Source organism: Urocampus carinirostris, chromosome 17 (genome assembly GCF_059441175.1).
Source record: "Urocampus carinirostris isolate Australia breed hairy pipefish chromosome 17, RoL_Ucar_1.0, whole genome shotgun sequence".
Taxonomy (NCBI): Eukaryota; Metazoa; Chordata; class Actinopteri; order Syngnathiformes; family Syngnathidae; genus Urocampus; species Urocampus carinirostris.
This window is the reverse complement of record NC_142365.1, coordinates 33,853,425-33,876,705: the sequence shown is the minus strand read 5'-3', so window position 1 is coordinate 33,876,705 and position 23,281 is coordinate 33,853,425. Positions and strand designations below refer to the sequence as shown.

Genomic DNA, 23,281 nt, shown 5'->3' with positions numbered 1-23,281 from the left:
GCCTCAAAAAGAGACCAAGCGCTGGAAATGAAAAACAAATGTTTAACCTGACAAGTCACATTAAGTACCTGTTTACCCAAAAGACAATCAACAAGTTCCCTATTATTCTAAAATGACTTTGTCTTCCTAATATCATACAAATTGCCAAATGTTCAGAAAATACTTTTGATTTTGGCGTCAGGTCTGTTCTACTGAGCCCCCATAACCACGTTCATTGACAATTCCTTACTTTTCTCGAACTGAGAGCTCACTACATACCTTTTGCACACATTGACCTAACAACGTGACGACACCATGACAGACAGTAGTAAACTGTATACAGTGGATGAGGCAAGTAAACAGTGGTCAACAATGACAAAAAATATATACTATTCAATACCATTGGCAATGACAAGTCAAACCAATATTGTGCAGCTGTCGGATGAGGTGGCTTACCTGGTTGGAAAGCACAAAGAGCGCAATTTAGAGAAACTGAGGATAGCATTAGCATTACTAACTACTGACATATACAGTCTTCCTCCTGACATATTCACACATTAAAACAAGTTGTCAAGTCTCCCTTACTTCAATCTATACAATATGGTTCGCTATATTGTAATTGAAATATCCCCATTAACCGGTGCTGATCTAGAATCTTATGAAAGTATGGATACTTACCAGTTCTTCGTAGCTGGTTGGGTTACTAGTCTGCGTCGCTCACTCATGCTGGCACCTTATTATTGCAGAGTGAGACACTAACGTTAGCTGTGTATGGTAATGTTTTGTCCAGGGTGCCATTAGATCTCAAATTGACTGTAACTGAAAGCTACTCAAATTGTTAATCATGTTGATTTTAGCTACAGTAGCTACATTGAGTGTATTTGACGTGACTAGTCCTGGTTAATTTCCGATTCCATGTCGAATCTCACCCCCTTCAGGCAAAAGCACACTCGTTTTTTGTTGTTAATCACGCCAATCAATAATTCTTAATAAACACATTATACAGACTACGATCGTGGCATTCCTTCTGTCAACCTTAGCATGAGGAGAAAGAAGAAACGTTGAGAAGGGGCCGCACATTATGAATTGATTGCTGTGAAAATTTGATACTTTCTGCAGAAATACGATTTATTTAAAAAAAAGGTCAATCCCACTCGTACCTTTTTTGTTGTTTTAATTGTGATGACACAACTGCTTTGTTTTACTGTCACTGCTGTGCAAAACATTTTATTATGCTATCCAACAGATGACCTAAATTAGGAAGATAAAAGTTTGAATAGATGCTGTTATATTAGGAGCATAAAAACAAATTACTAAAAATAAACATTTTCTCATGTAGCTGATTTCAGATCATTTCGGTCAGGGTATTTCTTTTTCTAATCTGGGTTGAAACTATTTCTCAAAATGAGCATACACATCTACCATCTGCAAAATAAAATGATCAAAGAGTTCTTGTCATCCGTCATGGCTCTCATTCTGCCAGAGAAGGCAATGTGACGTCACATGCAAAGGCTCAATAGGAGGGATACAATAAATACAAGTGCAGTAAATCATGGCATGATTTGCATTTATGAATACATGAATACACAGACATTTAAATAAACTATTTAATTATATCGGTTTTGAAAGAGCAAGTCTGGAAAGGAAGAGAAAGTGAAAGATAGGGACGGTAGATTGCTGGTTAGTGGTAGTGCAGTCAGGACAAGATGGGCAGAGCATTTTGAGGAGTTGTTGAATGTGGGGGATGGGAGAGAATTGAGAGTCCAAGCGATCAGTGGTATAGGGAAAATGCCCTTGTTGGGTGATTTAAATGTTGAGCCTGTGGAAATATGAGAGGTACAAGAGGCAGTGAAAAAAATTAAATGGGGGAAGGCGCCTGGGTTGGTAGGTTGTACTGCTAAATGCTTGAAGAAAAATGGCACGGCTATGATTGACTGGTTAGTACCCTTATTGAATGTATGCTTTTTAAGTGGTGTGGTTTCTCTTGATTGGTGTAGTGCATATGTGGTGCCATTGTATGAGGGTAAAGGTGATAAGTATGTATGTAGCAATTTGAGAGGTATCAGTTTGTTGTTTGTGCCGGGTAAGCTGTATGGAAGAGTCTTGATTGAGAGAGTGAGAGGAAAAACAGATGAGGTGGTAATGGAGGAGCAGAGTAGTTTCAGGAAAGGAAGATGATGTATGGATCAAGTGTTTTCAGTAAGAAAGGTGTGTGAGAAATATTTTGCAAAAGGTAAGGATGTTTGTTTGGCTTTCATGGACTTGAAAATGGCGTATGAAAGAGTCGATAGAGAGGCGTTGTGGCAGGTGATGTTAATGTTTTGAGTGGGTGAACAGTTGCTGGAAGTAGGGTTGCAAAATTCCCGGAATTTTCAATTTAGGGAAATTTTCCTGGAAATTGTCCGGAATTTTGGGAAATATTGGGAACATTCAGGACGTATTGCTTTGTCTTTTGTTTTATTAATAACAATTGCAAATAAAGTCTTGATTTATAATACACATAAGTCTAAAAGCTGCAATGCTGACAGTATAAGAATTGGCAGAATGAACAAAAAAAACACAGAAAAAATAACTTTTTGTGAAATATAATGTTTATTTGAAAATTCCCAACAAATAATTAGGTCTAACCGTCTAACTTTGCTAAAATTGCCTCAAATCTACCATAATCATGGCTTATACAACTTGCTGAACAAACAATAAATTATGAAATTTTGACCTAATAAAAGACTTAAGAACTGTAGTAGCTTAATTATCAGGTCCAGAACACTTAGTAGTAACTACCGTATTTTCCGCACTATAAGGCGCACCTAAAAGTCTTATTTTTTTTCAAAAGCTGACCATGCGCCTTATAACACAGTGCGCCTTATATATGGCTCAATATTAAATTCGCAAGGTCTCGCAACTACGAGAAACAGCCGCCGACTCCATTTTTCGCGCTGTGCATACTGGGAAATATTAAACGATTGGTAGTTGCCGGGGCTCGTGTTGTATTTGTTTACTAAGTGGCAAAATGGCTACCCCATTAAACTGCTTAATTCATATTCAACAAATACAGTATTTGTCTGAATCCAGGGTTTTGACTGGTGAAGATGTAAAGCACAATTTACCTTAAACAAACGCAGAATTATTCAGAATGTCACGTTTGACAGAGAGAGAAAGAGCGAGAGAGAGAGAGAGAGAGAGCGAGATTCTCTTTCATACGTGCATTTGTATAAAAAATGGCTCCTGTTAAGAGACACGCGTACAACGCCGAGTTTAAACTCAAAGCGATCAGTCACGCAGCACAACACGGCAATAGAGCGGCAGCGAGAGAGTTAAACTTAAATGAATCGATGGTACGGAAGTGGAGAAAGGATGAAGATAAGCTCCGCCAAGTAAGGAAAACTCAACAAAGTTTCCGTGGCAATAAAGCAAGATGGCCAGAGTTAGAGGAGACACTTGAACAGTGGGTTGTTCAACAAAGAGCGGCAAGCAGAAGTGTCAGTACGATAACTATACGTATGAAGGCAACAGCGCTGGCACAAAAACACCGGACGTGTTGGATGGCCCATTCACTGAGATATGGTCAATTTGAACACAGCAAAAGAATTCGAGGGATTCGTCGATGAGGAGCTTATAGAGTGATCTTTGTTTTTCTTTTGTGTGTTTACGTTTTACATTTTACAGTTATTATGTTATTGCTTTATTGTTATCGTTTTGCACTCGTTGTTTTTGCACATTACGAGTGTCACTTTATTGCGATTGCACTAACGTTTCATTTAAAATAACAGTATCAGACGTTTTTTTCTTTGCGTGTTGACTAAATGGACAAAAAATAAAATGATATGTCGATGTTGTCCAAAGATGTTAAAGATGTGTCACGAAAATGCTTTACCTCAGAGAAAATAATAAAACGGCTGTTTATTTATTTTGGGAGTGAATGGAGTTGTGGAAAGCTTGTTTGTTAATAAAGTTTGACCTTTTTGAATTTTTTGTTGACATTCCCTTGAGCGTGGCAACATCTAGAGGTTGCATAACGTAACTACATTCTCTACTGTAGTCAAGTCGTCACATTTATTTACCGTAAATAGCCCTTAATCCCAAAAATGTCTCGAAGGACTGCACAGGATTACAATTACAAAATTGCACAATTACCTGATCTTAAACCAGCATGCACTTATAGCGCCTTATAATGGGGTGCGTCTTATGTATGGCATAAGTTTTAAAATATATCATTCATTGAAGGTGCGCCTTATAACATGGTGCGCCATATAGTGCGGAAAATACGGTAGTTCATCATTTCCATGTCTGACGTTTCATCCTCATCGTCTGTGTCATAGGCTTCATTTATGTGTGATTTTCTCAAGGAGACTAGTGTTATCAGAGCTGGCTTCAAACAGTCCAAGATTAGCCCTTACAGAAACCAGCATCTGTATTCTGTCATTCGTTAGTCTCTTGCGTGTTTTAGTGTGGATATTGCCAAATAAAGACCAGTTGCGTTCAGATGATGCCAAACTAGGAGGAATTTGGAGAAGAATTGTTGCAATTGGTGAGACAGCTTCAGTACCACATAGGCCCTTTCACAAGGTTGATGGCGACACATGTTTAGCAGAGGCCCATACCCCTTCTCCCTTCCAAAGGCCATCTTTAGCTCTAAACTTGGCAAGGCTTGCCAAAACTTTTCCTTGGTCTAGATGGAGATGTTCTGCCAATTTACTTATTTCAATGAAGCATCTGCCGATTTCTTCTTCCTGGAGAGCTATGCCTTCTGTATGATCATCATCATCCTGTAAGTTGCTGTTCCGAAACTGTGGATCAAGCATGAATGCTTGTTTGTGAATAGGTGTGACAAAATGTTTTTGTCGTTTCTCAATATAGTCTCGAATTTTCTTTTCCTCTTGTCGCTGCAAGGGGGAAGTTGGTAGAGCCTCAATGATTTTCAGCTTTATGTCATGAAAAAGCCTGTAGACATCGGATAGGCGAGCACTGTCACTCTCCACTTGCAATGGCACTGTTTATGGGTTCTAGGATTGACAAACAGGAAGTGATTCGTGCCCAAAATATATCATTGACTAATATTGTTTTTCTGATATCTCCCGCAATGTCCAAAGAGTTCATGATTGCCATTTCTTGCAGAGACTCTTTTCCATCCTGGAGACTTTGGTACATAATCACTGTGGAACCCCACCTTGTAACGACAGGGAACATTAAAGAAGTGGGTTTTCCTTTTGCTTTTGTTTCTCTGCGAAGGTGGCAGACACTATTTGTTTATTTCTGACAAATTTTGCTATCTTTTTTGCCCTACTGTATATTGCTTGTAGGGTTGGTGTGGACATTATGTCCCCAAGAAGTAGATTTAGCCCATGAGCTGAACATCCAATGGGTGTAATGTGTGAATAGGCTTCCCTAATTTCGGTCCATGCAGATTTCATATTTGCTGCATTGTCCGTTACAGTTGCGTAAATTTTGTTAGGCCCTATTTCTTCTATGACAGTTTTTAGCTGATCTGCAATGTAGGCACCAGTATGTCTATAGTCCTTTGTATCAATGCATTTGAAGAAAACTAGTTGAGGTGTACAGGCAATAAAGTTAATTATTCCTTCCTGCGAATGTTAGACCAACCATCTGATACCAGTGTAACACAGTCTGATGACTGGATCAGATTCATAACCTTTTTGTGGACTCTATCATATTCTCCTTGCAACAAGGATGTGGACAGCATGTGTCTGGATGGTGACACGTATGAAGGTCGGAGATCTTTCAAAAATCTCTGCCAATAGATGTTTGATGTTAGGGAAAGTGGACACCCTGTTGCATAGATTGCCTTCGCTAAGTTTTCATCTGCTCGCTCTTGAGATTTGGCATCCATATAACCAGCTCAGTAGCCTAGATGGTAGTGTGCCCGCTTTGAGACTGGGAGGTCGCTGGTTCGCGCCTCGGCCGAGTCATACCTAATTGGTAAAATGGCGGCGCCCTCTGTTGGCTGCGGCTGCATCGGCTCGCTACAACGGGTCAGGTGTATCGACATTTCGTTCTGTGTACATTGTTACAAAGAATGACAATACAAAGGAAATTATTAATTATTATTATTATGACATCAAAGAATTTGCGCAGAGAATGGGAACTCGGACTTGGCTGAGGTAGACCACTGTATGCACTCGTTGCGGATGAAATGCTTGGCACAGGGCTCTCTCTTGTCGTTGAGGCGTTTGGACCAGGACTGACACTTCTGCTCCTCTTCGGATATTTCATACACTTCTCTAGATGAGCTCTTTGTTTTTTTGCATTTTTTTGTAAATTTTTGATCACAGTACTTGCAGATTGAAAACTGCTTGTTGTCTTCATTGACTACGGTAAAATGTTGAAACACATCTGATTCTTGACGAGGCATGTCTGGACCTGAAATGTAAATTGTTATTTCTGTTAATGCACCACTCAATGCATTATAAACAATGTGCTGTGGAAATATAAAAGCTACAATACTGTATTGCAGTAATTAACAAAGCTAAGTAACAAAATTAACATACCTTAGAAAATACCCGTACCCAACTGGCAATGATCAAATGAGCCGCTGAAACACAACTGACACAAGACCTTGCGAAATCACTGTGATCTTGGCAGGATGACATCAGCTTCAAATTAGGTCAGATTATAATAGACTTTGAGAGGCTGATTCCAGCAGTAAAAAAAACAACTAATTGATTTCATAAATTCCTTGTGAAATTGTGAATCAAAATATAAAATATCGTTAAAAAGAATTTGTCAAATAAAAATCACAATATTTCCCAAATTTCCGAGCTGTTGAAAGTTTCCGAAATTTACCAGGTAAATTTCCAATATTTCCGGAAACTTTCCAAGCCTTTGCAACCCTAGCTGGAAGCATTGAAGAGTTTTTATCTGAACCGCTGAGCGTTGTGTAAGAGTAGGGAGTGAGACAAGTAAGTGGTTCCCCGTGTTGATTAGTGTGAGACAGGGGTGTGTGATGTCGCCATGGCTGTTTAATGTGTACATGGATGGTGTGGCGAGAGAAGTGAACACAAGAGTATTTGGCAGAGGTGTAGAGATGATTGATAACAGTGGAATGGTGTGGCAGTTAAGTCAGTTGTTCTTTGCAGATGATACAGTGCTTGTGGCTGATTCTGAGGAAACATTAAGAAGGTTGGTAATGGAATTTGGAAGAGTGTGTGACAGGCGTAAGTTATGTCTGAATGTTGGGAAGAGTAAGGTGATGAAGTATTGTTGTATGGTGCAGAGACTTGGAGCCTGAACGCAGAATTGAGAAGGAATTTAAATGTTTTTGAGATGAAGTGTTTGAGGAGTATGTTAAGTGATAAGGAGTGATAAGATTGAATATACTGAGAAATGAAATTTTGAGAGACAGAACTGGAGTAGTAGTGGAACTGAGCAAGCGTGTGGATATGCGAGTACTCGGTTGGTTCGGACACATGGTTCGGATGGATGAGAATTGAATGTTGAAAAGGATCCACAGAGCAGAAGTAAATGGAAGGAGACCAAGAGGAAGGCCGCGATAGAAATGGATGGATGGTGTTATGAATGCACTGGAGGAAGAGGTCTAAATGTAGTGGAAGCTAGAGCTCTTGTTGGTAATAGGAATGAGTGCAGGGGTGTTGTGAAAGGATAGTGGGATGTTTGGACACGTTCTAAGGGATGGGCAGGACTCCTGTATGATGCAGCATGGGTAAAACAGTTGAAAGCTGTCGGGCCCTGACGAGTGCGTTGTGTCACCCTGACCTGAGTGACATGGCCGCTTACTTTTGTCCCGTTTCATCTGGAGGGACGAAAGCATGACCAACTTGGATCCCGAAGTGCTTAACTTGATTGGGTGTTCCTTTTTCCTTTTCTTTGTTTTTGTGTATGTCTTTGTCTTGCTGGCAATGAAAAAAAAACAACGACCAGGTGATGGTGGTGTATCTGAGTCAGATCAGGAGGATTCTCTTGCTACTGGTAACCATTAGAACCAAATCATGTGGCGGATTACACCTCTACACAAAAAAACGGCCTGGTGTGCCCTGGACACACCACAAGTAGTGCCCCTATGATCCAGGCGCTTTACCCTTGTGGTGTGGAGGTACCAATTATATGCATTTTCATGCTTTTTGTATTTTCATTCACCTCCCATCAACAGGGCTACTACTAGCGTTAGCACGGAACCAGGTAGCATGGACTGCACGGGGACTTTATGGACTTCCGTGCTGCTTTTACACCTCTTGGACTGCTTGTCATGTGTGGCAAGCAACTGTGCTCTCCCAGACAATCAGCGGACTACATACTCCCGGGACTTTCTTCTGCAGCTGTGGTCTCACTTTCACCAGCACGCAGCCATTGACAATCTACCCGAGGAGATACAACATCCGCTTGACTGTATGAACACTTTTCAAAATAAAACAGAGTAACAAGAAGGGTGGAATAAGAGCAAGGCTCAAGCGGGGTGAAAGTAAACTTCCCGCTGTTATTCTTGCCAACGTGCGCACACTGTGCAACAAGACTGATGAACTGCAAGCTAATGTTCACCACATGTATGAATATCGGACTGCTTCCATTGTTGCTTTGACTGAAATGTGGTTGAGTGGGAATGAGAATAATAATGGCCTGCATATAGATGGCTTTGGCCTCCCTTTATGGCTGGACAGACACACTAAGCTGACAGGTAAACAGCACTGCAGCGGTGTCTGCTTACATGTCAACCCCCAATAGTGTAACAGAGTTGTTGTCAGGGAACAGCTGTGCAACACTGACATAGAACTCATAGCTTTCTCCCTGCGTCCTTTTCACCTCCCCAGGGAATTCCCACAACTATTCATCATCCTGGTCTATAGCCATCCCGAAGCAAGTCCATCCATAGCCATAGAATAAATACATTTAAAGCACACTGCACAAACTTGCTCTGGCATTCCCGGACGGCCCACCAATTCATTGGGTGATTTCAACCACTGCTCAGTAGACAGATCACGTAAAGGATTCCATCAGTATGTCGACTGCTCCACACGTCAGGGGAAAATGCTGGACAAATGCTATGGTTCAGTCCCTGATGCCTATAGAGTTGTTCCCCTCCCTCCCTTCGGCTCTGCTGACCACCACAGCATTCTGCCTGCCGCTGCATATTCTCCTGTAGTTTAAAAAACAGTTAACGTTGTCAGGGACATCAAACAGTGGACACCTGACAGCATTGACAGGCTACAGGAGTGTTTCGAAACCACCGACTGGAATACCCTTGTGTCCTGTTCTAATAACATCTGTGAGAAGGTGGAAACAGTGTCAGCGTACATTTCCTTCTGTGTGGATAACGTTATTCCAGTCAAAAAGGTGACAATTTAACCAAACAACCAACCCTGGGTGACTAAAAAGCTGAAAGAAATTCTGAATACTGTCTCTGTATCTGAGAAGGAGGTTAACAGAGGTCAAACGTGCCATTAAAATTGCCAAGTTGAGATATAAAAACAAGATAGAGAAGGCTTTCTCACAGGGTAACCTCTGCTCACCATGAGAACCTTAAGAACATGGCAGCAGGTGAACTATGTGTCCACCAGCCACAAACCCATCGAGGTTGCAGGCAGCAACCCAACATCACTCACCAGATTTGAAAATGACAACACCACCCAACTCAAGTCAGCCATCTCCAAACTCAGGTCTGACCATCTTCATCCTGTCCTCACCATCAGCACAGAAGAGGTGGTGAGAGCCCTCAAGAGAACCAAAATTACTGCTGCTCCAGGCCCAGACAACATCTGTGGGCGACCTTAACGTTCTGTGCTAAGCGGCTGGGAGGTGTGTTCCAGTATCTTTTCCAGAGCTCATTGACCAGCAGCACAGTCCCCGGGTCATGGTAACACTCCACAGTGATCTCAATCCTGAAGAAGGGCACCACCAAGATCCTCAACAACTTAACACCTGTGGCTCTCACCTCCCTGGTGATGAAGGCCATGGGGAGGATCATAAAAGGTCACATAACTAAAGAAACTGACCGGTTGATGGATCCTCTTCAGTTCGCATATCGGGTTGGTTTTCAGATTTTCATCATGATACTATCCACAGGCATTTGGATACCCCCAACACCACAGCCAGACTCCTGAATGCAGACTTCTCATCAAGATCCAACACCATGCAGCCTCACCTCCTAGCCGAGAAACTCATCACCCGCTTCCTTCTGAACCACCAGCTCACACTGTGGATCATTGAAAATTTTGGTTCATTTTGCCAGTTGCACAAGACACTCATGGCACAGTTTACCTATTTTACATGACTAACAGCTTGATTGGTCATTCGCCGTGCATTTAACTATCAATGGACAGCAATCTGCAAAATAAGCCATTGAATATTGTCCACCTCCATTTTTCAGATCTACACCCGTTCAGTTCTTGAGCCACCCAAGCCTCCCACCCCCATCAAGGAAGTTGTGACGCTGCCCGAGTCGCAAGTCCGGCCCGACAAGACGTCCAGCACGATGTATCGAAACACTGAGCGCCAAAGGAAGAAGTCCAAGATGACAGACGAAGAGATCTTGGAGAGACTCAGTATGTTTCTTGAGCCATTACTATTCATTTTCAGCTTACAGTAAGCTGCAAATGCATAACACCTACAATGATAAGGTTTGTTTTTTGTCTCTGACTCAGGGAGTATCGTCAGTGTGGGCGATCCCAAAAAGAAGTACACGCGCTTTGAGAAAATAGGACAAGGGTAAGTGTTCCCATCTAAACTTAATACTGGAAGTCCCAGGAATTTTCTTACCCCTCCAGAATGACCAGCTGTGTTATTTAAAACTAACAACTCAATGGCCTGTCTTGTCACCATTGCTCTGTAAATACAGGTTGGGCTGGTGTTGATCAATGCATAAAGAGCTTGTGCACAGGATCAATGGTGAAACTAATCCAGTCAGTTGGCAAAAATACGACAAAAATACTACAAATTTACTCCAGAACAAAACATTAAATCTAGTGCTTCAAAACAAAGACCTAATATGGTATTTTGTCTTCATTCTTATAAGAAAAAAATATTATAAAAATACATCTACAGTACCATTGATACAAAAATACTATTACAGAAATATGAGAACAGGTGGACTACAAAATTTCAACTACAGTAATACTAAAACATATTAGAAAAATGCTACAAAGATACTAGAAGAAAATACTTCAAATACTTTGACAGAAATATTACAGTAATATTTTAATACAAAAATACTGCTGTATAACTATTATGAAAGAAATACGACTGCTACAAAAATACTGCTGATATATGACAAAAATATTCCATCCTAATACTCCAAAAAACGTAGAAATACTGCAAAATAAAAGTATGATAATACTATAAAAACTACAAAAATCAGACTGCAGAAATACTACAAAAATACCACAAAAATACAACTAGAGCAATACTACAAAAATACAGGTCCAACCAAACATTATTATTTTCTTCACATTCACATGCGAAGGGTCATTACTGAGTTGTTCACACCAGAGTTTTGCTTGGCTTGTCTGTGGCACTTCCAGTGTTAAATCACTTATATTTTCTGCACCATAAGGCACGCCAAATTATAAGGCCCACCCTCTGAAAATATTCTTCTGTCGTATATCAGGGGGGTCGGTAACGCATGGCTCGTATTTTTTCATGCGTACATATGGTTCAGAGATAAAAGAAAAGCCATGCTAATTTTTGTTCAACCGTTCAATTGTCGCATATGCTAACCCGAAGCAACACCTTAGATTCTTGGTTTGTTCCAGGATGTATAAGGCAGAGTTTAAGCTAAAGTTTATAGTCACGGTGTTATACCAACAGACCCTGTTTTGGCTGTATGGCTCTATAGAATCCTCTATATCAGAAGTCCCCAACCTTTTTCAAGCGTCAAACTACTTTTTGCTGCTTATTAGCGCAAAGGGCACCCAATTTGATATACATTTCTAAAGATCAACGTATCTTGTACTACAACTATATTGTTGACCTGTTATTATGCGGTTAATTATTGGAAGAACAAAATGGGCAAGAGAAAGAAAGAAAGGGAGAAAAGAGAAAGAGAAAAAAATAAAGAGAGAAAGAAAAAGGGATAAAGGAAGAGAAAAAGAAACAGTGATACAAAGAGAAAGAGTGGGAGAGAGAGTAGGCAAGAACAGTAAGAGAAAGAGAACAAGAAAAAAATAGAAAGAAAAAGATATGTAGAGAGAAATGGAGAAAGGGTAAGAAATGGAGAAAGAAAGAAAGATCGAGAAAAAAGAAGAGAGAAAAAAAGAAGGCAAGAGATAAGTAGGACGTTGGTTCAATTGGACTCAGTCGACCACAAAAACAAAATCATTTGACTAGAAAATCACAATGACCGAGCACTGGTGGAGTATTTTCAGAACAGCACCTAAGCTGTCATTGGGCGGCACCAGGTCAGAGAGCCCTGTTCTAGACCAATTTTGATGTAATTTTCTTTGTCTCCAGAGCTTCAGGCACTGTGTATACCGCCATCGACATAGCAACCGGCCAAGAGGCAAGTAACCATAAGAGCCCCATGAGTTGAAACCCTATTTTTGAATCTTAATTCTGTTTTGGCGATCTTCAGGTTGCCATCAAGCAGATGAACCTGCAGCAGCAACCCAAGAAGGAGTTAATCATCAACGAGATCCTGGTCATGAGGGAAAACAAGAACTCTAATATAGTCAACTACTTGAATAGGTTAGTCCATGCCATTGAGCTATGGCTAAACCTGCCCCTTTCACTCACTGAGGCAAAGATAGTCAAGTCATGTTTATTTGTATAGCCCTTAATCACAAGGAGTTTCAAAGGGCTGCACGGACCGCAGATTATTGCAAACCACAGACTATCATTACACCATACCCTCATCTAAAATTTACATGAAGGCAAGGAAAAACTAAAAAACCTCAACATGAGGGAAATGAAGAAACATTGAGATGGGACCGGTATGAGGTATTTCCCCTTCCAGGATGACCAGGCAGCAAATGGATGTTGCAATAACAAATAATACACCGATATTGTAAGCTATAGAACAGAAGTGTGCTTTAAGCCTAGATTCAAACAGTTCAACCGAGGTTGCAGATCGAATCTCAGGGGGAAGAACCTTCCACAACATCGGGGCCCGGCTGGAGAACGCTCTCGAACCCGTGGTTCTCTTCTTGGCTCCTGAGATCACTAGTAGACTAGTATTTTCAGAGCCAAGGCTCCGGACTAGAACATAGGGTGAAATTAAATCTGAAAAATATGAGTGAGCAAGTCCATGCATGATTTTGTATAATAACAACAGAACCTTATCACATCTTAAGCTAACAGGGAGCCAATGCAGGTTAGTTAAAATCGGGGTAATGTGATCAAACTTTCTTGTCTAAGTTAAAAGCCTCGCTGCGGCATTTTGTATCAGCTGGAGACTTTTGATTTTGGACTTTAGGAGATTGGAGAGAAGTACATTACACAGGGATGTGATTTTTCCACTAATTCGCGGAATTCCGCTTTTTTTATCTCCAAAAATAAAATTTTAAGATTTCCGATTTTTTAATTGGTAAAAAAAACGATTTCGTCTCTACAGCATTCCATTTTAGTGTTTCCGTAACTGAAATGAAACGTACTTGCGATTGGTTGAAGTCTCCGTGTTGACCAATAAACGCGCTTGTTATAAAGGCGTAGGAGTATGCCATTGTTCATTTCTCACACGTTTTTGCCGAGTGTTTAAAGAAAGATGTCCGAGATCGAACGCAAAGATGCTCCGCGAGGTAAAGAAATTGATAAGATCGTAAAAAACAAGTTTCGATCGGACTGGTTGGAGAAGGAATTATCTACAATTGTTGGAAAGAAGACTGTGACGAATTTGTTCAGTGACTTTAATCTAGGCTTAAAACTCACTTCTACTCTATAGCATACGAGTAACCTAATCTTCTTATATGTAATAACTTGTGAAGCCCTTAGAGACTAATTGTGATTAAGGGCTATACAAATAAAAATGACTTGACTTGACATGCCATGATACCATTGTCTATGGTGGGAGAGGTTTCAAAGCTCTTGAAAGTCACGCAAAGAGCAAAAAACACGTGAAAGAACTCCAGTCAAGAACAACAAATTATTCCATCGCTGGTAGTTTCGGTGCCCAAACGAAAACTCCAAAACTTTAAGGCCTCCATCCCTTATTGACACCACAAACGGAAGCGGTAATAGAGAGACGTGATCCACCCCAAAAACCTGTACCAGTTGGCTGATAGAGTCGTGAATTTTGAGGTAGGTGGTAAACTTTTCAAATTTATTTGACAGTTTCCCCCTTTTTTTCGAAAATATTATAACGTAATAAAAATGGCCATAAATATTTAACAATTACAATAATAGATTTTGATGTGTACATTACACCAACACTTTACTGTAGGGCCTATACTTATTGTACTTTCATTTATAGATAACATCTTCTGCTATAACAAAGACATTTGTGGTATGTTCTAATATGAGTTACTTTTCATTTGGTCATGATACAATTATTTTTCTGAAATTTGAACTCTTCAACATGATTTATGTGTTAACTTAGTAATCACATGAGTTAGATATGATGATATTCTCAGTGATAGTTTTTAAAAGCAAAGGCAGTCCAATGTTTTTTAATGTGACTGATTTTGAGTTGACTTAAACTGTAATTTTATATGGGATAGTTCAAAATACATTGAAAATTGATGCTGTTGTTTTGTCTATTTCTTTGTCATCTGAGTGCATTGAAAGTACTTAAAAAAACGTAAAACCCATGAGCTCCGGGGGGCTTCGCCCCACTTGTCCCCCCACCAGGGCACTGCCCTGGACCTAGCTGGGTGCCCGCGGCCCCCAGACCCCCGCCTAATTTTCAGATAATTTCACTTTGGTCAAATCACATCCCTGATTACAGTAATGGAGAGGGGAGGTAACAAACGCATAAATTATAATCTCTGCATCACACTGGGACAGCATAGGGCGAATTTTAGCAATGTTGTGAAGATGGAAAAAAAGCTGTTCTAGTAATATTCTTAATGTGTGTTTGGAAGGACAGATTGGGGTCAAATGTAACGCCTACATTTTTGACTAAGTCACTCTGGGTGATGTTACGTTTGTCAATGTTCAGAGCAGTTTTTGAGAACAAGTCATGGCCTTTAGATAAACTAGTAATTAATCATTAATCATTTCGGTCTTTTTGAGGCGCAAGAATTTGAGTTGACATACATTGTATTATCAAAGTGGGGCAGATTCTTCCATCGGAAGATATAGCTGAGTGTCATCTGCGTAGCAATGGAAACTGATATTATACTTGCGAATAATATCACCTAACAGAAGCGTGTAAATGCTGAAAAGAAGGGGACCAAGTACTGAACCCTGCAGAACACCACGGTGAACACTGAAGGGCTCAGATATCATTTCACCATATTTAACACAGTGCTTCCCATCTGAGAGGTAGGATCTGAACCTTAAGAGGACGGTTCCTGAGAGACCAACCCATTTATCTAACCAATCTAGTAAGATATTTTGGTCCACAGTGTCAAATGCATCACTAAGGTCTAGCAGAAGCAAGAGTGATGAAGCACCAGAGTCCATTGCCAGTAGAAGATCATTATCATGATTAGCCCTGAAACCTGATTGCATAATTTCAAAAAGATTATTCTCAGATATAAAATCATTCAGTTGCTGTGCCACAACTTTCTTAAGTACTTTAGAAAGAAACTGTATATTTGACACAGGTCTATAATTACATAAGCCATCTGGATCAAGGTTGGTTCGTTTCAGTGTAGGTTTAATAACAGCGGACTTAAAAGCCGCTGTACCAACACCTGAGGAGAGTGATGTGTTTATAATATTTAGAATTAAAGGTCCACAGACCCACAAAATACCTTAAAAGAGAACACGGACACGGGTCAAACAGGCAAGTAGTCAATTTGGGTGTACTCGCCACTTGTGTAAGATTATCAAGTGACAGATTACTAAATCGGGGAAAAAAATCCCTGGACAGCCACCATGTCGCACATCTATCATTTTCAGACCTTTGACATATGACGTATTTACATGGTCTTTAGAAATCTCTTCCCATATACGTTGAATCTTCTTATTAAAGAAGACCATAAAGTCATGGGCTGAATGGGTAGGACTATCTGGAATAATCTGTTGCCTTGTTAGCGATGCTACAGTGTCGAAGAGGATTTTGGGGTTATTCTTTTGTGCCGAAATCACCTCTGAAAAATAGGCTGATTGTGCAGAGTTAAGGGCTGCTTTATACTTTAACAAGGTGTCACACCAGGTTTGATGGAAAACCTCAAGCTGGGTAACGCGTATTTTTTGTTCATATTTCCTGCAGTCTTGTTTTATCAGTCAACTATGGCGTGCGTCTTTTGTGTCGTGATTTAAGCAGTAGGGGCGTCACGGAATCCAGTAAACTATCCAGAGTAGCATTAAAATCATTCATAGCGAGTCGATAGAGCCTTATAAAGGAAACGATGCAACTACCCCTGAAAGAAGATCAGAGAGCTCAGAAACTGTACCAGTGCCAATATTGTGGCCGACAAATCCTTTATTTTCTTCAATACCACATTTAGCCAGCACCTTAAATGTGACTAAATAATGATCAGAAATAATGTTTGTACACAGTAACACCATCATATTTGAGGTTGAAACTCCTGTCAACTTGAGACTGAAACGCAACAGTAAGTTAACTGAGTGGGGAATTCATATGAAAGTTTAAGTCCCCCATAATTATTATTTTGTCTGCATGGGTTACTGGGTCGGACAAGTTCCGAGAATTAATCTAAGAAAACCGAGTATGGTCCTTGGGCGCGATAGTTACTACAAAAATTGACATGAGAGAGGACCGCATGACAAGAGCCTCAAACGCCTTATAATTATTAGAGGCAAGGGCAGTAAATTTAAATATTTTATTTTCAGAAATAAGAGAAATACTCCGACCCTTTTTCAAATAATCAGGGGGAGAAGCCTCATTTAACGGTAAAAGCTCATCCGGTCTCAACCAAGTTTCGCACAGATCAGGTCAAGTTTTTGATCACGAATAAGATCATCCTCAAGTAAAGCTTCAGGAGCAAGCGATCTAATATTTAAAAGTGCAAATTTTAGCTGTGCTGAATCTTTTAACTTCGCTGAAAGTGTCGCCGTTCGGCCATGTTGTGTCTCAGGCATCGGTTAACAGGGCGTCTCCGCTGCTTCGTAAGTGGGTTGGCCACCCACGGAGATCCCAGAACCCTTTGTATTTCTTGCAGGATATCAAAAATGGCATAAAAAGTGCCAAAAAAGTCATAATTTAGACTACAACCCAAATTCAATTTTAAGTTCTCCGCGTCTATGGGTATTATTGGCCAAGCATTTGTCCAGAAATGAAAGCAAACAAGACAGGAGAACAGTAATAAATAGTAAATTATCCCCGCAGGGAAATTCACATTTCCAGCAGCATCCTGCGCTGAAGGACGAAACAATAATAAAGCAAAAAGAATACAATACACAAATACCTAATGTGACGTGTTAATACCCAATGTAGCGTGTTGTATAGAGTATCTAGATAGTGCTACACAGAATACATGCTGCAATAAAAATACGGTAATATGCAATGTGGGGGGTGTGGTTTGATGTGGGCTTTTACTCCGCCGGGTGGAGTTAAAGAGCCTCATGGCATGAGGAAGAAAAGATCTCCTCAGTCTGTCCGTGGTACAAGACAGTGACAGCAGTCTGTCGCTGAAGCTGCTCTTCTGTCTGGAGATAATGCTGTGTAATGGATGTGATGAACTGTCCATGATTGACCACAGCTTTTCCAGTGCCCGTCTCTCAGCTACTGTTGTTAGGCTGTCCAGCTCTGTGCCCACAACAGAGCTCGCTTTCCTCACCAGTTTATTGAGGCGAGAGGCATCCTTCTTCTTGACGCTGCCTCCCCAACATGCTGCTGCATAGAAGATGGCGCTTGCCACAACAGTCTCATAGAATATTTTCAGGGGCTTTTTGCAGATGTTGAAGGACACCAGCCTTCTGAGGAAGTAAAGTCGGCTTTGACCTTTCCTACATAGAGCTTCTGTGTTGGCAGTCCAGTCCAGTTTGTTGTCCAGCTGCACGGTCCCCCTGCGGAGATCCTGTGCTGCTAACCACAGTGTCCGATGTACAGCCCCCCTGTTTCACATACTGGTGTCTGCCTGTCATGTAGTCCGTAATCCATTCTACAAGGTGTGAGCTAACTCCCATCTCTGTCAGTTTCCTACTCAGTAGCAGAGGCTGTATGGTATTGAAGGCACTGGAAAAGTCCAAAAATGTAATCCTCACAACCCCCTTAGCCCTATCCAGGTGAGAGAGGGATCGGTGTAGCATGTAGACTATAGCATCCTCCACTCCCACCTTCTCCTGGTAAGCAAATTGCAGAGGGTCGATGGCGTGGCGGACCTGTAGCCTCAGGTAGTGCAGCAGCAACCGCTCCATGGTTTTCATCGCATGTGATGTCAGGGCGACCGGCCTGAAGTCGTTGAGTTCCTCAGGTCTTGATTTCTTTGGGACTGGGATGATGCAAGATATTTTCCACAGCTGAGGGACCCTCCCCTGTTCCAGGCTCAGGTTGAATATATGCGCTGTAGAGGGTCTCCCAGCTCCAACACACAGGCCTTTAGCAGTCGGGGGGATACTCCATCTGGACCAGGGGCCTCCAACTATCATCTGGCAATTGTCCCTGAGTCGCAAATTCGAGACCCCTGCATTAGAGGCTTATTTTAATTATGTCATTGTTGAGAAGGTTCATGAAAAGCTTCACCTTCTGGCAAAAATATGCAGGTCACAATGCAATCGTGACAAACCGCATCTTGTTGTCATCACCATCTTAAATAACAAGTTCGAGCAGAATGTCAAACTCATTTGAGCTCGGTGGCCAAATAGTAGAAAAGAAAACTGGACTAGGAGATTTGAGAGTGCGGCTCATAATCCAGCACACCTTTTCAAAGCCGGAAATACAAGAGGACATTCAGAAATGTATAACTACATAAATGTTTCTACATACATTTATAAATTAAATAATTTTAGTCGTGAAAGCAAATTCCCCAATATTTCTGTTCTGTGAAATATTTTAGTCCTATTTTAATCTCATATGATTTATGTATGTAAAAAATCTTTCACAAGCGGTGCGTCTTATAATCAGGTGTGCCCTATAGTCTGCAAAATACGGTACCTTTCAATCCACATTATAAAAAAAAAATTAAATCAGTGATGCAAAGAAAGTGTAACCACAATTAGATCAAATTTGAAAGTTATAATGAATGTATAATCTTATGACACACTAGCAGCCTTTTAGTGTCTCTAATTATTTACATGGTTTTTACACTCTTATCTATCTATCTCCATTTTAGTTTTTTTCCTGTTTACCTTCCTAGCTAACTATCAAGCTACTTTTTAACTATTTAGCAGGCCATCTACCTAAGTTGCTTTTTTTGAAATGCATTTCAATCTGTGTGCCCTTTGTGCTAATTAGTGAAAAAAAGTAGCTCAATGCTTGAAGAAGCTTGGAGACCCCTAATATTTGGAACAATTTGCCAACCCGTACAATCCTCTGTCCTTTTTGACACAAAGCACACACATGCACACAGACAAAAAATATCTGTGTTTGAAATGTGTGTGGCTTGTTTGTTTTTTTTCAGTTACTTGGTTGGAGACGAGCTTTGGGTAGTTATGGAGTATTTGGCGGGCGGCTCGTTGACCGATGTGGTGACCGAAACCTGCATGGATGAGGGACAAATTTCGGCTGTTTGCAGGGAGGTGAGACACACACACATTCAAAGCTTCGACAAAAAATAAGTAACACAATCTGATTGGTGGAATCAATTTGTTTGGCAGTAAACGTTGATATCTTGGTCTAGTCGAATCCAGGTTCAATACTAGAGCCGCTGTTGCTTTTGACTGTATCTGGGTTTCATCTCAGTGACTAAACTAGTGCGCGTGTCAAATTCGTGACACGTGGGCCAAATGTGGTCCACCACATCATTTTATGCTTCCTGTGAAAATAATGCTGAGAAGCACAATAGATAAATGAGAAAACAATGACTCAGTTGTAAATATTTCCGCTGGATGTCGTCAAAGCCAGCAAAGCCCCTACTCTAGCTGTATTTGCAGACTGCCATTAATCAACCAGAGAACATTGAGGAAACCATTCTAAATTTTATTTCCCCTAATATATAAGGGCTTTTTAAGGTCATATGAAAAATACAAATCTCAAAAAGGATCACCTGGGTGTCTTTGCAGTAGTTTAAAGAAGCCTTAACTCCCTTATGTAATATACAAGAAATTAACAGCAAAGTTCCCGTATTCAGGTAAGCATTCCAAATTTTTAAAAAAAGAAGAAAGACTTTTAAATCATTAAATCAATCATTTAAATTAGTGTTTTTATTTTACTTTTGTGAACTTTCCAGTCTACATGAGTTTCCTTGAGTTAAATAATCTGTAGTAGAAATGTATTCAATTGTGTTTTTTTTTTTTTTTTTTTTTTACAAAAACAGCCTCAATATTGGTTTAGAATCAAATCTTACATCACTGAATCACCATTTTGAGCTTTGAATAAGACTCCTATCCCTCAAGCAATGGCAAACTTTTTATGCTATTCATTGTCTGGATAGTGGATTGTTCCGATTATTGTTTTTTAAAAATTTTCTACCATATAACTTTTAAATGGAAAAATAACTAAAATTATAATCCACCAAAATCACATTTCTTGGGCCTATCAGCCAGTCATTAAGAATTGTGTTGAAAAGATCTGAAAAAGAAGAAAGGACAGGAACCATCATCAGACAACAAAAAGATTGCAGACATTGTACAAATTGAAGGTCTAGTTATGTTTTCGGTGTTGTTTTCAGTGTCTGCAGGCTTTGGATTTCCTCCACTCAAACCAGGTCATACACAGAGACATCAAAAGTGACAACATCCTTCTGGGAATGGATGGATCTGTCAAACTCAGTATGTTCTTCACTCAAACCTCTTAGTTTATGATGTTGTTTGCTTTTTATTTTTGTCGCATTTCAAGTGTATGACTATGTCTGCCATGTCATGAGGTGTCGGACAGTCCCAAAAACGAGACACAAGGGATGGTGGTCTAACACCTTTAGACGGGGCGTTTATTTAATCCGAAACAACAACATGAAACGGCAAGAAGGCTGTGTGGGACCAGAACAGCAAAAAAACTGAGATTTTAAATGGAAGGTTTGCAAGGGAAACCAGAGATGGGGTCTTGGGGTGAATAAAATTCTTTAAGTGAAGATTTGGGAATACCTTTAAAGAAGCCGGCCTGGGCAGATGATCGTGGGACAAGGAGAGAACCGGAGGAGGAGATGGTGTGGCAAAACTGGAACGAGAAGGGCAAAGGCTTGTCATTTTGGAGAGTTAAGCCTTCGTTCCGAGAGCGCCGGTCTCCTGGTGATCCCAAGAGCCAAGAAGTGTTCCGCTGGTTCGAGAGCGTTCTCCATCCGGGCACTGGTGTTGTGGAATGCTCTTCCCCCTGAGATCCGATCTACAACCTCAGTGGAAATGTTTAAATCCAAGCTTAAAACTCACTTTTACTCTATAGCATACGAATAACCTAAACTTCTTATATGTAATAACTTGTGAAGCCCTTTGAGACTATTTGTGATTAAGGGCTATACAAATAAAAATGACTTGACTTGACTTGAGAGTGAACGGCTTTATGGATAAAAACAGTTAAGCAAAGTAAGGAATGATTTTGGTGTATTTATAGGATAGGAAGCTGATTCTCTATCTGAAAATAGCAGAGGAAAGGAAAGGTAAAGGAGATTGGATAATGGAATAAGGCTGCCATCTTTTGGTGAAAAGAGGGACTGCAGGCACCAACCATGACACCGCCAGTGTCTCGTGGATCTTAATAGGTTATTTTTGTCCCCTTTTGTCAGCCGACTTCGGCTTCTGTGCTCAGATCACTCCGGAGCAGAATAAGCGCAGCACAATGGTGGGAACGCCTTACTGGATGGCCCCAGAAGTGGTGACCCGCAAGGCTTATGGCCCCAAAGTGGACATCTGGTCTTTGGGCATCATGGCCATTGAAATGGTGGAAGGGGAACCGCCATACTTGAATGAGAACCCTCTCAGGGTAAGAAAAACACAGAACCAGAAATGATGTATTTTTCTACAACGGCTTCCATATTTTGTTTTTCCAGGCGCTGTACCTGATTGCGACAAACGGGACACCTGAGCTCCAAAACCCAGAAAGACTCTCGTCAGTCTTCAGAGACTTCCTTAATTGTTGCTTGGAGATGGATGTGGACCGGAGAGGTTCTGCCAAAAAGCTGCTTCAGGTAAAAACAGCCCCAAAAATTATGTACTTTATTATTGATTTAATTAACGGCAGTTAAGGGGAAACCTTAAAGTGGTTGCCAGCAACATGTGGCTCTGGAGCCACATGTGGGTCTTTGGTGCTCCCTAGTCGCTCCATAGTGCTATTTCAATGATGTTTGATAATGGAAAATGAAATAGTTTCTGTAGGATAATAAAAATGACTCAAGCATTTTGAATGTTTTCCAATACGTGTGTGTGTCTGTGTGTGTGTGTGTGTGTGTGTGTGTGTGTGTGTGTGTGTGTGTGTGTGTGTGTGTGTGTGTGTGTGTGTGTGTGTGTGTGTGTGTGTGTGTGTGTGTGTGTGAGAGGGTGTGGGTGTGGCGGCACATTCTAAAAACATGCATCTTAGGTTAATTGGCCAGTTCAAATTGCCCCAAGTTGCGAATGAGCGAGCGAGTGAGTTCTCTGTCTCTGTGTGCCCTGCTACTGACCGGCAACCAGTTCAGGTTGTCCCCTGCTAACTGCCTGAAGACAGCTGGGATGGGCTCCAGCACCCTCAGCGACCCTACTGAAGACAAGCATGGCAGATAATGGATTGATACATATTTCGTTTTGTGTGTGAGTGAGTTATTAAAGTAATTGTTAGAGTTTAAATTCAGTTCATTTGTACACTAGTTAATGCAAATAATTAAAAAAACTAATAAAGGAGATTGTGTTTGCAGTAAATTGTTATGATTACTGAAGCGGGGCACCTGAGTCTGCTCTGTTGGCGCCAACAGCCACGGACGCTGATTGGCTGCTTCCTCTTTTTTAAACCACCGCTTTCCTGACAACACTCGTCGGATCGTTTGTGAACCTACGCTACACGCTAGGCAAACTTTTGTGACTCCTGACTCTATCCTGCCCTGTTCTCCGTCTGCCGACCTTTTTCTGAATCCGTTTACGTTTTTGCTCCTCCGCCCCGGCCAGCGACTTGTTTTTTCTTCGCTCCCGACTTTGCCTGCGCTCGACACGGAAGTGCCACTTTGGCGTTCCCGGATCGTGAGTGCAAGTCTTTTCCTCCTTCTAAATAAAA

General features: G+C 40.9%; 1 protein-coding gene across 6 annotated transcripts in view; it reads left to right on the top strand.

Moving 5' to 3' along the window:
• LOC148349865 (serine/threonine-protein kinase PAK 3) overlaps nt 1-23,281 on the top strand; it is a 74,263-nt gene that overhangs the window by 42,628 nt on the left and 8,354 nt on the right. For all 6 annotated transcript variants that reach the window (XM_088320508.1, XM_088320507.1, XM_088320506.1 and 3 more), the window contains 8 exons: nt 10,316-10,490; nt 10,590-10,653; nt 12,394-12,442; nt 12,515-12,627; nt 19,569-19,686; nt 20,778-20,877; nt 21,825-22,021; nt 22,089-22,226. In XM_088320508.1, coding sequence (XP_088176634.1) covers nt 10,316-10,490; nt 10,590-10,653; nt 12,394-12,442; nt 12,515-12,627; nt 19,569-19,686; nt 20,778-20,877; nt 21,825-22,021; nt 22,089-22,226 — 954 coding nt within the window. The remainder of the gene's footprint in view (nt 1-10,315; nt 10,491-10,589; nt 10,654-12,393; nt 12,443-12,514; nt 12,628-19,568; nt 19,687-20,777; nt 20,878-21,824; nt 22,022-22,088; nt 22,227-23,281) is intronic.